At 42.6% G+C, this 15,181-nt stretch overlaps 1 protein-coding gene and 1 long non-coding RNA gene across 4 annotated transcripts in view; both read left to right on the forward strand.

Moving 5' to 3' along the window:
• The window catches only part of LOC134803825 (uncharacterized), a 347,292-nt gene that overhangs the window by 281,202 nt on the left and 50,909 nt on the right, over window positions 1-15,181 (forward strand). The window lies entirely within an intron of this gene.
• LOC134803724 (scavenger receptor class B member 1) overlaps window positions 1-15,181 on the forward strand; it is a 135,584-nt gene that overhangs the window by 92,594 nt on the left and 27,809 nt on the right. For all 3 annotated transcript variants that reach the window (XM_063776534.1, XM_063776535.1, XM_063776537.1), the window contains 2 exons: window positions 6,869-6,960; window positions 8,102-8,262. In XM_063776534.1, the coding sequence (XP_063632604.1) occupies window positions 6,869-6,960; window positions 8,102-8,262 (253 nt within the window). The remainder of the gene's footprint in view (window positions 1-6,868; window positions 6,961-8,101; window positions 8,263-15,181) is intronic.

Genomic DNA, 15,181 nt, shown 5'->3' on the forward strand with positions numbered 1-15,181 from the left:
GTCGAACGTGGTTCGCGGTAGGCCCTCTGTCCCCTGCGGAAGGGTGTCTCTGAGGCAGCTTCAAAATCACTCCCGTCTCCGAAAAACTTACGGAAACCCGCCTATGGTGGTACGGCCAAGTCAAGGGGCCCACAGATTAACAGTTCGTCGGACGATATCAGCCTGTCAGTTGTTCGGAACTGTCAAGGGGCCTACTGATTAACAGTCCGCCGGACGGTATCGGCCTGTCAGTTGTTCGGAACTGTCAAGGGACCCACTGATTAGCAGTCCGCCGGACGGTATCGGCCTGTCAGTTGTTCGGAACTGTCAAGGGACCCACTGATTAACAGTTCGCCGGACGGTATCGGCCTGTCAGTTGTTCGGAACTGTAAAGCAAGTTAATAGCCCATCAGTTCAAGGGATTATACTTTAATGACTTTAGAGATATAATCAATTCGGTAACTGTTTTCTCGCGTAATACGATACGACTCGACCAGGTAGGATTTTTTTCTTCTTGCTGAACAGTCACCATCAGATATATCGGAGCGGTCGAAGTATTCACAAATATCTGAACAATATGAATTATAATGTAGGTAGATAAAATAAGCTTAGAATAAATTTAAAAGTGGAAATATTACTGTCTTGGGTGAGACAAAAAAAAAATTAAAATATAGTGCATTTTCAGATATTTTTGAGCGACCTGATGAAAATAAGCAAATGTACAGTCAGTAGTCAGCCAACTGTTGCGTTAACTGACAGGCTGATATCGTCCGGCGAACTGGTAATCTGTGGGCCCCCTTATGCCTCTATCGTGCAAAAAGCGCTAGCTCTGACAGAAGGCAAAAAAGGTGGAGGACGGCCTCCTCTGATACAGTTAGACCAAGAAAAGTCTGCAGCGATTTTGATAGCTCACGCAGTGCAAATGTTATTTATACGTCATAATTGCATAGATGTTTGACGTTTAAAATAACACTTGCACATCAAAATCGCTGCAGACTTTTCTTGGTCTATCTCTAATACGCAAAAACCAAAAACAACAATTTTACACCTCGAAAGTTTAAATTAAAATACACACAGAACAATACATTAGAAAATAGCTTGAAAATGACAGACGTGACCATTAGGTCAAACTTCACGTTTTGTTTATCCGAAAAGTAGCAAAAAGTGCGAAGTTATTACCTGATTAGTAATTATAAGCTTATTTTTACATTGACGCATTACATGACGTTGTTGAATTTACCTATAGCAAAGACATATGTAACTTCGTACAAGATGAATAAAGTCTAAGGAAAAAACGTGCCTCGGAAATCAAGAAAAAGTCATTCTCGGATAGATGGCGCACACACCTTTGGCCTATGGTCGGCTAGATGGCGCGACGACACCGTTTCATATTTAACAATTTTAACACATAGATATCAGTGAATGAACATGGGTCAAAATGATATAAAAATAATAAAATCATTTATTATATATATACATTTTTTTTATAATTTTATACGTTTTCATTTTGAGTTTTAGTCGTGTGTCGATAGATGGCAGTAAATTTACTGTGACTACAAAATTTACTATGACAGGACCCCTCTATACTATCTATTCTCTTTGCCTATAGGTTTATTCTACATGATATTAGACTAAAGAAGAGACGCTTTCCAGATTGATTTTCGTACATTGACCTATAATGGCTCCTCTACACAATGGGCCCTCATACTGGCCCACTAAGATGGGCCAGCGTGTACAGAGGGGAGTGGTGTCGGATGGCTGGGTGGACGGCGGGATGGCGATGGGATGGCCACGGTCGGTGCCAGCGATGGTGCGTACGCATCTACACGTGGTCCATTCCATATAGTGCGTGCTCGTAACCATCGCATGGCCGTCTTACTGGTCCTGCGCTGGGCCATCGTGTAGAGGAGCCATTATATTGCTGTTCCGCCAATGGTGCCGGTTGTCAATGTCACTGTGCGAGCGGGACAGCCATATAATTATGCGCGTGCAATAGAGATAGCAACATGCGGGTCAATGTACGAAAATCTATCTGGAAAGTTTCATTACTATCCAACACGTAGACGTAGACGCGTACGTTTAAAATGAGAACGAAACTCCGTTTGTATGGGAAGGAGAAATTCGGCCCAGCTCGCGATGTCTACAGAAAATACGCGAACGAGTTAAACATACGATGGGCCATCATACTGGCCTACTAAGATGGGCCAGCGTGTACAGACGTAAATAAATGTATTTTGCTTTATTTCTTTCTTTCAATGGGTAAATAATGTAGGCATGGTCTTGCTGTAATATTTGTGAAAAAATCCGAGATGGCGACGGTATTAAAGTTATAACGGTATAGTCTGGCAGTCGCAGTAATAATAGTGCTCGCGTGTGTTAATCTGTTAGTGTGTCGGAAACGGAACACTCATCAGCCGGAGGAAATGACTGATTACTGCGGTTAGCTCGGCGGCGGTCCCAGGTTCGAACTCGAGCGGTCATCGTCAGAGTTCGGACAATTTATCGCAAAAATAAATATAATATGGAACATTTTTGATGGTTTTGCGATGATTTGTCCGATCACTAGTCATCGTGCACGGTCCCTATACATAGTTGAAATATAGAACCCCTAAGGGGTCATCCATTAATTACATCCCACGATTTTATAGGTTTTTTGACCCCTCCCGTCATTGTCACACTTGGTCACATTTGGCAGCTTTCTCGCGCAAAGATTAGCAATCCAGCGCGGGAACGCTTCCTGTGTGATGGGCACCCTACCAAGGGCGCAAAATTTTGATAAGTAGATATTTTTTTTAGTTATCTTAATTGTAGTTAATTTTAGTTTTATATTCATTTTATAACACTTATTATATAATAAATGAGTTTAATTGTGTACCTATATGTAAATAACTTGATATTACATGGTAATAAAACCCTATTAAGTAAAGTATCCCTTTAAGTCGGTCATAAACAGTGATAATAAAACATTTCATTGCATAAAATTACATAATAACACCATAAACATATTAAATTAGTTCAAAGGTAAACTTTTATAGCATATTATCTTATTTATCTTATTTTATTAGTTCAAAGTTATAGTTATATTTTTATTGCATGGATTCTAAATCCTTCGTAAGAACTATTATAATTATAATCAGTGCTTTAGGCCACATTTTTTGGTAGTGATTTTATGGCACTTTTGCCTAATTGGTAGTATTTTATGCCACTTCAGCCTTTGTGGTATTTTATGCCACTTTAGCCTAGTTAGTATTAGTAGTGATTTTATGCCACTTTAGCCTAATTGGTAGTTTTATGCCATTTTAGCCTAATGGGTAGTCTTTTATGCCACTATTGCCTCAATGGTAGTATTTTATGCCACTTTTAATTCATAATAATTTACTTGCAAAAAAAGGAGTTACAAAAGTTGGTACATTACTTTAGCCTAATAATTAGGCCCTAATTGGTAGTTTTATGCCACTTTAGCCTAATTGCTAGTGAATTATGCCACTTTAGTCTAGTTGGTAGTAAAGTAACCCTATGAAGCTAACAGCTAACGGTAGTCCTGTTTAGCAGCTACAGCAGTATTTCACACTTTAGGCAACCTTTTAGCAGCCAAGGGCCACATAGCAGTTAACGAAGTGGACGCGGGCCGCACTTTGTTAATATTTATGACTTACTGAGACATTGTCATTTGTCAATGTTACATACAAAATAGCCAGGGAGGCTCGCGGGCCGCAAGTGAGCGGTTCGCGGGCCGCATGTGGCCCGCGGGCCGCTGGTTGCCGACCGTTGCTTTAGACCTTGACAGGACATGACGCTTGTGTGCGAGCGGGATGTTGCTATGTACGTACGTTGTCTCGCTCACACACCGAAGCTGCGGATCCGCTAAACGAGGTGACAAGTAATACGACCGCTAACTCTTTACAATTAGACCTAAAATCTTAATAACTGAGTGAGAAGGCAAAACTGTTGTTTCCGACGAATCATTGCCCTTCGGCGAACTCATCTCTAATGTCTGTCTAGGAATGTTGTTGTTGTATTGTGTTGCCCTGGGCCCCAGGCCCTGTAGCCGCCCCTATCTCAGCACCCATCATTTGACTACATTTTGAGTTATTTCTTGTTATCATCAGCGAATTTTTTGTCACAATTTGCCGCCCCTAAATATCTTGCCCCCTAGGCCCGAGGCTACTGGGCCTTAAGCCGACCACTGACTAACAGGCCGCCGGACGATGTCGGCCAGTTCCGAACAACTGACCGGCCGATATCGTCCGGCGGACTGCTAGTTAGTGGTCGGCTTTACGGCAAATCCGCCACTGGGTGCGATAGAGTGTAAAAGCTATTGAGTTCATGCAGTCTCTAACGTATGTCTCGTGGTACGACTGCAGGGATTTATATGAAAGCGGAAGCGGTAGCGATAGGCGATCTGAGTCTTCTCGCAATTAAACTACCTACATGACGTTCCTAAAACCGCGGTTAACCATAACCGTAAGGCCCTCAGCACACGAGGCGTAGGCGTAAGCGTGGCGTAGAACGAGAGCGCTATTACGAGCATGTACAAGTTCAAACAAGTCCGCACACGAAGCGTATGTAGCGTAGCGTATGAGATCTCTGTCGTCATTACGACAGGCGTAAGCGTGAATAACTTGTATGCAAACAGAACGATCAAGCTTAGGGTAACATTCCATTTCTGACCGCAGCCGCAGCTGCTAGCTACTAGTACGGAGGCGTCGGTGTTATTGTCAATTTCCATAGTAAAATGAATGGTAGTGCTGCTGTCGTTGGAAATGGACTGTCACATACGCGACGCTTGGTGCCCAGAACTCTAAGCCTCTCGTACTTGTATCGTTTATACTATACGCTTTACGCCACGTTTACGCCTACGCCTCGTGTGCTGAGGGCCTAAGTTATTTATACTCATATGCAAGAACGTTAATCATATAATCGTGATAATTGGTTTGTAGGTGAATTCCCGAGCAAATCTAGTTCTTAGTCTAGAGTTTAGACCAAAGATTTATTTATTGTAGAAGAGGTGTAAAAAAATCGTACACCGAGTTTGACAGGGTACGACCTGGCGCTGGAGGTCCTGAGTTTGAATCCAGACCTGGCCCCTATTTCACCACGGTGACAGTTGCGACATTGCATTGTCACAAGAAACACGACAATTGTGACGAAATTCCGACACAGAACTTTGCTGTCAAGAATTACCGACAATTGTCGTGTTTCTTGTGACAATTGTCATTAGCTTCGCAAAATAAGTACTTATTAACGGCGATATAATGGAGTTTTTATTTTATTAACATGTTGGTGGCAAACAAGCACACCGCCCGTCCGATGGCAAGCGTTACCGTAGCCTATGGAGGCCTGTGACGTCAGTAACAGACATCACTCTTTCATATTAGTGTGGCAGTGACAGTTGCGTTTCGTTCGCTACGCTACGCTAAGTATACAAATAAACAAAACTTAGTGTGAATAAATGGCTTTTTTATTTATTTTATTTATCGTACCTGAAACACAAATTGAGCTTACTATGGGACTATAGACCGACCGCTTAAATGAGTCCTCGCCTGCGCGGTACGGGGGCGACAGGGTAGGACGACTAAGGGTGGCGGGGAAGGCCGTACGCCTGCCGCCCGCACCTTCCCCGCCACCCTTAGTCGTCCTACCCCGTCGCCCCCGTACCGCGCAGGCGAGGACACATTTAAGCGGTCGGTCTACTCTACAGTCGATTCCTGTAAGGTAGCTTAATAATATTAAAATTGATTGATTAATTTAATTAGTAACTGAACAGTCAAAGTTCATTTGTTTCCAGGAATTTGACTTTAAACCTCTACTACTATTAATCACTCTTAGTCTAGTCTAGGCTAGATGTCAACTAGGTAATTGCGACTATTATTACATAGTTAACAATAGCTGGTTTTCCCTCTAAGGTATTTAACTTGGCTAGCCTTTAAAAAAATCATAACATAGAACACGTGACTCTAAGGAATGATAATTACCTTTTCAGTTAAAACATGTTAGGTAGGTACCTCTTTAAGTAAAAATACTCCTTAAGTAGGTATTTAAAGAGTTTTTTTTTCATTTGCACTTTTATTGATGACTGTACTTCCCTTTTAGGGCCGAGTTACACATTGGGAGACTAGTTTCAAGGAGTCCAGGCGGGGTGATCAAATCGACGATTTGATCAGAAATGAAATTGGCGTCAATTTCCAATTTAATCACCAATTTTAGATTTATGGTGATATTAGAGCTCTCTAAATTGAAAAAAGCGGCCAAGTGCGAGTCGGACTCGCCCATGAAGGGTTCCGTAGCAGCAAAGTAACATAATAAAATTGCTGTTTACGACTTATGACGTATTAAAAACAACTTACTAGATCTCGTTCAAACCAATTTTCGGTGGAAGTTTGCATGGTAATGTACATCATATATTTTTTTTAGTTTTATCATTCTCTTGTTTTAGACGTTACAGAGGGGGGCAAAGAAAAATTTTTTTTTTGTTTCAGTTCTAAGTATGGGGAACCCCCAAAATTATTTTTTTCTATTTTTGTGTGAAAATCTTAATGCGGTTCACAGAATACATCTACTTACCAAGTTTCAACAGTATAGTTCTTATAGTTTCGGAAAAAAGTGGCTGTGACATACACGGACAGACAGACAGACAGGACGAATCCATAAGGGTTCCGTTTTTTGCCATTTAGCTACGGAACCCTGCGGAAATGCCCCAAAACGAAAATACTGGCGTCACAAATTGGTATTATTGCGTCCGCACCCCATTTTATCGATAATATCGGTCATAATCGGCGGTTGAATTCGGCGAGCCAAATTGGCGTTTGCGTCCGCACGGCCTGATTCGATCGGGCAATTTTTAGTTAGTCCTTTTATTCGTGTTTTTAAAATACCTTTTTTGTTGCAGGACGCCTGGCTGTGATTTTGTTCAGCATATGCACAGTCGTGCTCGGAATTATCCTATCCTTCGTGCCGTGGTTGGACTACATTATATTTAGGGTGAGTGTACCAGAATTATACGTACTTAAGAACTCTGCGTATGTAACTTATAATTTTAGTAAGGTTTTGCTTGGAGTCTGCCCCTGCAAATATAATATATATAGCGACATAAAATAGTATTAGAAATTAAATAAAATTGAACTAAAAAAATCCCATACTAAATTGTTGCCATGTTTAAGCATTTTACGTCAAAAATGTGACAGTTACGTAGAAAGTGGCGTCCTCGATAAATTTCCACGATTTTTTGTCGGTTTTTTTTTATAATTTTTTCATTGCATAAAATTTGCCTTTTTAAAAACGTGACAATTCAAAATGGAAACTTCAATATTGCGTCAGTTCCTCTGGAAACCCACATGTATAAATAATAATCCATCCGTGAATCCATTACTCAGGAACAAATAAGCATCGATAACTACAAAATAGAACTAATACAATGCACATGCTTTGTAGACAAACTCACTACCGACGGGGCTTAGTATGAATTTTCTCAAATGATTTATAGGCCTTAGGCCCTAGCACGTGGTCGAATGCTGATAGCGACCCTGCGGCACCCCATCTAAAGCGGAGTTGGCACTCGTTGGTGGTTTTAGACGGTAGTCCTCCACTGGTTAGACCGTCATCCCCCCTGGTTCCCCCTGACCAGGTGGCATGCGTAAACGCATTTCCCCAACGTAAAAAAAAAAAAAAAAAATGGCCTTAGGCCCTAATTTGTTATGCAAGCTCCCGTATTAGCCACGTGGCAAAACAACAATGTCGTTTAAAAAGCAACCGTATTGTGATAGTTTTAAGGTCTAATTCTATGTAATAATAGCGCTCGCCTTTGTCACGCGCCCAATACAATAATGCTAGTTTTAAGGTATTTATGTATGGGCCACTAGTTGCCTGAAATAAAAAAAATCATTCATTCATTCATTTTCATTCATTTCATTCATTCATTCATTCATTCATTCATTTTCATTCATTTCATTCATTCATTCATTTTCATTCGGATCCTTTCATTCATTCATTCAATAAGGGAGCCGACCGATCGAACAAAAGAAACAATGGCTTTTGTTTTACAGATTAGGGTCTTGGGCGTAAAAATCATTCGAGAAAATTCTTATACGAGTAGGAGGCCGTTCAATATGTTTGTTTGCAACAGGAACTGAAGCTATGGAACGGTTCGCTGAGCTACTCTTACTGGCAGAAGCCCGGCGTGGTCCGGTTGACGAAGGTGTACATCTTCAACGTCACCAACCCCAGCGGCTTCCTAGAACACGGCGAGAAACCGAAACTGGTGGAGGTTGGACCGTTTGTGTACAGGTAAGTCTACCGCATGTATGTATGTCTGCAACAGGAGCTGAGGCTGTGGAACCGCTGAGTTACTCCTACTGGCAGAAGCCCGGCGTGGTACGGCTGAGTACAGGTAAGTCCACAAACCGCATGTATATATAGATGTAGTGCATAATAGGACAGAATAAGTAATAGTACTACCGTACAGAAAGGACACTTCCTACAATACCGATGTTTGACAGCGGTTTAGGGTCGAATCATGATATCCCTTTTTAACTTATGGCACGATCCCTTTCGACTATTTAGGGTTGTCAAAATTCAAGTAATTATCTTATCTGTGGTCGTGCACGCAAAGGGATGTCAAGTTGTGTTAACCCTAATAATTGCTCGGAGCAATGCTGAACCGAACGGAACCGAGTTTGCCCGAAGTCAAGAGTGTCTCCCCACTGATAATAGGCTATTTGACTACCAGTCAAATCAGTTTCTTTTTTCGAACTGCCAAAACGATTTTGTTACTACAGCAATCAAATTACCTAGGTACTCTTTATAGTTTTAAACGGGTTTAAAAAAAACCGGGCAAGTGCGAGTCGGACTCGCGCACGAAGGGTTCCGTACCATAATGCAAAAAAAAACGACAAAAAAAAGCAAAAAAAAACGGTCACCCATCCAAGTACTGACCACTCCCGACGTTGCTTAACTTTGGTCAAAAATCACGTTTGTTGTATGGGAGCCCCATTTAAATCTTTATGTTATTCTGTTTTTAGTATTTGTTGTTATAGCGGCAACAGAAATACATCATCTGTGAAAATTTCAACTGTCTAGCTATCACGGTTCGTGAGATACAGCCTGGTGACAGACAGACGGACGGACGGACGGACAGCGAAGTCTTAGTAATAGGGTCCCGTTTTACCCTTTGGGTACGGAACCCTAATAAAAATTGTGTCTAAAAATAACTGCTGTCTACGTTTCTCTATTAATCTTCTGATGCTTTATTTCATGCATGGTGTAAAATAATTTATTTTAAATACAGTCAAGTACCCTATTGATTTCCATCGTATTTTCTCGGAAACGTTCGCATTTGTCATGCTAGTTCAGTCAATGTCAGTACGTTATGTACCGAGACTAACTGAAATGCAAGAGACGTTCGTAAGTTTCCGTGAAAATACGAAGGAAAATAATGCAGTACATCTATTCTGTATGTCTGTAAAGGGGCCCACAGATTAGTTAATCGCAATAAGGTCACACACCAAAAGTTCCCTTTCAAGTTTCGGCCTGACGAGTATACTCTGTATCTTTAGGTACCTATTTCAATAAAAGTAAACAAACAATTTGTACATTTTCGGGTAGTTATAACATTTATTGGTTAACCGACCAAATACAAAACCGCCTGGATCAGTCACTGAACGACCTGACTTTAACCTACATTATTTGATCGTGTAATGTTTTCATCTACCCTCAACTGGCTTAAGGAGCTATTTGAGGGTAGATTTTGTTTACTTTTATTTAAATACCTAAAGATACAGAGTATAGACGGCTTCGTCGAATGACTGTATTGTCTATATCTAGACTGATCTAGACTGTGCTAGTGTGCTACTAACCATGACTTTTAAAAACTTTCATAATCAAATCGCGTGTTGCCAGCTAGCTTTCCAGTATAGCTTCGGACGGCGGTCCGTTTGTGAACTTTGCGAGTGACCGTAATTTTTAGGGTTCCGTACCCAAAGGGTAATAACGGGACCCTATTACTAAGACTCCGCTGTCCGTCTGTCCGTCTGTCTGTTACCAGGCTGTATCTCATGAACCGTGACAGCTAGGCAGTTGAAATTTTCACTGATAATGTATTTCTGTTGCCGCTATAACAACAAATACTAAAAACAAAATAAAATAAATATTTAAGTGGGGCTCCCGTACAACAAACGTGATTTTTTTGCCGTTTTTTGCATAATGGCACGGAACCCTTCGTGCGCGAGTCCGACTCGCACTTGGCCGGTTTTTGTATTTCGCGCGGCTTGGCCTTAATCGCTACGGGGACACCGGGGTGAATTGGTACCATGGACTTCCCCAATATATTATATTTCTATTAAAATAAGGTTGCCCGTGACTTTGCCTGCGTGGGATGATGATGATTGATAAAAATTATCCTATATATCCATCCTCGGGCCCTTAACTATCTTCATACCAATGCATTGGTCCTTTTCTCGTTCTAAAGTACTTTTTACACAATTTTGACAAAAAAATATTATCTTATCTTAAAAAGGCGTAATTTTTAAATGTTAGGTATACTTCCTCATCCTCAACATACCAATCACTAGGTAAGGTGTGCAGAATTTATTTTATTATTTAAATATATTAATATACTTTATTATCCCGTTTTATAATTTTACGGAATAAAACTTACATATTTGATGTTGACCATATTACTTTTAGGTACCTTTTAAAATTCATACAAGTAGAATCCTTAAACTTTGTAGAGTCTGTGCGGATAGAGAAGAGTCAGTCAATCAAATTTTAATTGCTATGAGCAGAGATATATATAACTCCGTATAAGATAAATAAAGTCTAAGAAAAAAACGTGCCTCGGAAATCAAGAAAAAGTCATTCTCGAATAGATGGCGCCATACCTTTGGCCTATTCTCGGCTAGATGGCGTTGACGACACCGTTTGATATTTAACAATTTTAACACATATCAGTGAAAGATAAATGATTTTTAATTTTTATTGTTCCATACTGACCCATGTCAGTATGGAACAATAAAAATTAAAAATCATTTATCCGTAAACATATTTCGATTAATTTATACATTTTCAATTTTATTTTAAGTTTTAATCGTGTGTCGATAGATGGCAGTAAATGTACCGTGACTACAAAATTTACTTTGGCAATAGCCCTCTATACTATCTATTCTCTTTGCTATAAGCTATAAGTAACCACAGTTGCATGCATGCAAATACAGTTCATTTCACTTATAATAAGTCACAAAGTCGTGGAATGTATGGGAACCAATACACTTCACAATTCTTCTCTTTCCGCACAGACTCTAGTAATTCAGTAAATACGTAAAAAAATAATTATGAATTATTAACAACTATATTCTCACATTTCTTACAAAAACTAAAATTTTCCTCATCATAATATCACTCTAAAATTATGATACATGGTCCATCCGGCCCCAGTTCACTCCCGTTTCCCCAAATTGGCTGCATATTTCTAGCGCATTGAACTACAGTTTAACCACAGCTTAGAACAGCTATGGTAATTTGACGAAACCTGACCAGTGGGAAGACTACTGACTTCGGGCAAACTCGGCTCCGTTCGGCTCACCATTGCTCCGATCAATTATCAGGGTTGATATAACTTGACGTCCGTTTGCGTGCACGACCATAGATAATTAAGATAATAAATAAATGTTAGTCGGTATAACCAAAATTTTCACTTCACCAATTTTGGCTAAGAATCGAAAAAACGTCCCGTTTTGTTTTGACGCCGAAATATAAGTGAAAACTGTGATTAGGGTGGTAACAGTGGCAGATTTGCAGTCTTGGCCGCTCTAGACTTCAGGCCCTGTAGTAACTACTAGCCGTCCCTTTCTCAGCACCCATCATTCAAACTGCCGCCCCTAATGTCTTGCCGCCCTATTAGGCAATAGGCTTGGGTGTTAATAATGAGTTTCACGAGTGGCAAGGGTGTCCGGAGCGTGAGGGCCATGATGTGCGGGGTTCCACAGGGATCAGTCTTGGGTCCACTCCTGTGGAACATCGGTTACGACTGGGCGATCCGGGGGGTGCAGTTTCCCCGCATGGTCATCGTGTGTTATGCGGACGACACACTAGTGGCTGTGCGGGGAAAGGAGCTGGAAGAGGTGCTCAGGAGGACGGCAGTGGCGACAGAGCTCACAATACAACGCATAGAACTCCTGGGCCTACGGGTCGCCCTGCCAAAGACCGAGGCCATGGTCCTCGGGCGAACGAGGGGGTGGGGGCGGCTGCCGGCGGGCACCGCAGTGAGGGTGGGGGGTGAATCTGTCCAGGTCAAGGCCCACATCAAGTACTTGGGCCTTGTCCTGGACAGAAAGTGGACATTGGAAAATGGACGGCTCGTGGGTGCTGCCTCGGCTCTGGGCCGCCTACTGCCAAATTTGGGGGGGCCGAATGCGCCGTGTAGGCGGCTGTATGCGGGGGTCGTCCGGAGCATGGCGCTCTACGGGGCGCCAATTTGGGCCGGACGGCTGACGAGATGCACGAAGGCATTGCTCCGTCGGCCACAGAAAGTGGTGGCCCAGAGGATGGTGGCCCAGAGGATGGTGAGGGCCTACCGCACCACTTCTCACGCAGCGACATGCCTTCTTGCCGGCACCCCGTCTTGGGAGCTGGACGCGGGGATACTAGTGGAGAGTTACTGGTGGAGGGCGGAAGCGAGGGGGCGTGGGGAGCCCCCAGACGCGGAAGATGCCGAGAGGGTCTCGCGGGCAGCCGCGGAGCGCCTACGAGGGATGCCTTGGAGGATAGCCACTATGGAACCCGAACCATAGGGGCTATTCTCCCGGTAATGGACGAGTGGGTGGATCGGGGCAAGGGGGCCCTGACATATAGGGTGACGCAGGTGGTGTCCGGACACGGCTGCTTCGGACACTACCTACACAAGATACAGAGGGAGCCGGGGCCCCAGTGCCACGAATGTGGAGCGGCGGACGACACGGCCCAGCACACTCTAGAGTGCAATCGCTGTGCCGTGGAAAGAGCTGCCCTCAGGGCGACCACGGGGGTAGCGGACCTCTCGCTACGCAGCATAATAGCGGCGATGCTGGGTAGCGAGAGGAAATGGGAAGCGGTGGCCTCCTTCTGCGAAGAAATCATGTCACAGAAGGAGGCGGCGGAGAGGGTGCGAGAAGCGGCTGCTGACGCGCTTCCTCTCCGACGTAGACGGCAGGGTCGAGGGCGAAGAGCGTATGCTCGCCTCGAGCCCCAGTAGGGCCAGCGGGTAGCGAACCCGCATTGCACGGCCCCATACACGTCGTCGAAGGAGGGGGGGATCAAGCGTTTCTGATCCTCCCCCATTGTGAGGGGGCCCTGGCGATAAGCCGGGGCTGCCGGAGGGCGCCGTGGTGGAATGTCATCCTAGTTGATCCCAGTGCGCCCTCACGAACGGCAAAGAGGGTGAAACGCCGGAGTGGGTTTAGTGGGTAGGGCCAAATTCTCCCCCTCTCTTGCCAGGAGAGGGGAAAGGAGCGGCGAGTCCCACACACCGTGCATAAACGCATTCCCACTCCGTCAAAAAAAAAAGGCTTTAAGTGGAAAAAATATTCAATAAAAGTGAGGTAACTATACCAGAAACAGTTTAATAAAGGTCGCTTGTAAGAGATTGCTTTATAAGATAAGGTAAAATGTCATTTACCATTACTGCAGCTATTTAAGAGGGTAATTTTATATTTTATATGTTTTCAATTGTAACTCAACATCATAAAGATTTATTAATATTTCAACTTAATTACCAACTGCAATTAACCTTTAATTAAACATCCTGTGCTCAACCATTGAAATAAAATAGTTATTAGATTTAAATAGAAAAATTCATGAGACGCGGCAAGTAAATTCAGTATCCTAGTTGTCTAAGAGCTAGCCACGGCAATAGGTATGCAATTTATAGAGCAACGAAATCCCTCTAGTTAGTATGCCATACTATCATTATTAATTAATCTTGGCGCCTGGCAGCTGTTTAGGGGTGGGTGTGGGAGTGGATGGGCAACAAAGTGGTTGTAAAATCAATTGAAGGTGTGCAATTTATAGAGCTCTGTGTTTGGTGTGATATAATAGCTAATTATGTATTTAATTCAAATATAACAATGCCAGGCGTTTTATAAAGTAGTGCCAGGTGATGAAAATACACAATCACTTGTGCGCCTGCAGGAAGATCACGAGCGTAGAAGACATATACGACACTATGCGTAATGCAATTGTGAGTCAGGTGCAATTTGCTCGTGATCTTCCTGCAGGCGCACAAGTGATTGTGTATTTTCATCACCTGGCACTACTTTATAAAACGCCTGGCATTGTTATATTTGAATTAAATACATAATTAGCTATTATATCACACAAAACTCAGAGCTCTATAAATTGCACACCTTCAATTGATTTTACAACCTCTTTGTTGCCCATCCACTCCCGCACCCACCGCTGAACAGCTGCCAGGCGCCCGATTTAATTAATAATGATAGTATGGCACACTAACTAGAGGGGTTTCGTTGCTCTATAAATTGCATACCTATTGCCGTGGCTAGCTCTCCGGCTATAGGTACAACTTATAAAACAAAGTGCCCCGCCGCGTCTGTCTGTTTGTATGTTTGTTCGCAATAAACTCAACAACTACTGAACGGATTTTCATGCGGTTTTCACCTTTCAATAGAGTTATTCTTGAGGAAGGTATAGTATAATTTGTTAACCCGTGCGAAGCCGGGGCGGGTCGCTAGTGTTAATAATAATCAAGTAGGTACCGTAATTAATCAATCGTGGTCAACACACTCGTATAATGTGTGCTATAAAACATGTAGGGGAAACCGAGGTGAGTTAAAACAGAGGTAGGTTGAAACAACCTCAATTTTGAGACATCTATAACTGTTATCGAGCGGTAAAAAAAGATTACATATATATACCGCAAAATCGACGTTGCTTAAACTTACCTCTGTTTTAACTCACCTCGGTCTTCCCTATCTTATCTTATTGTTTTCGGGGGCCCTTGCGGATACACTTCGACCCATAGGGATCTTTTGTGCAGTTACCCCCTAGAAGAGATCCGTCAACTACTCAAGAGCTTTTCCCACCATATCCATGTGTCGGATGATGGAGCTCATGGGTAGCGTTTTAAAGTACTTTGATTCCAGGTATCCTGCTCCAAAGTCCTTCATTCTTTGTCGGTCTTCCCTAAGTATAATTTTAGTTATGAACGACAGCCATC

Source organism: Cydia splendana, chromosome 27 (genome assembly GCF_910591565.1).
Source record: "Cydia splendana chromosome 27, ilCydSple1.2, whole genome shotgun sequence".
Classification (NCBI taxonomy): Eukaryota; Metazoa; Arthropoda; class Insecta; order Lepidoptera; family Tortricidae; genus Cydia; species Cydia splendana.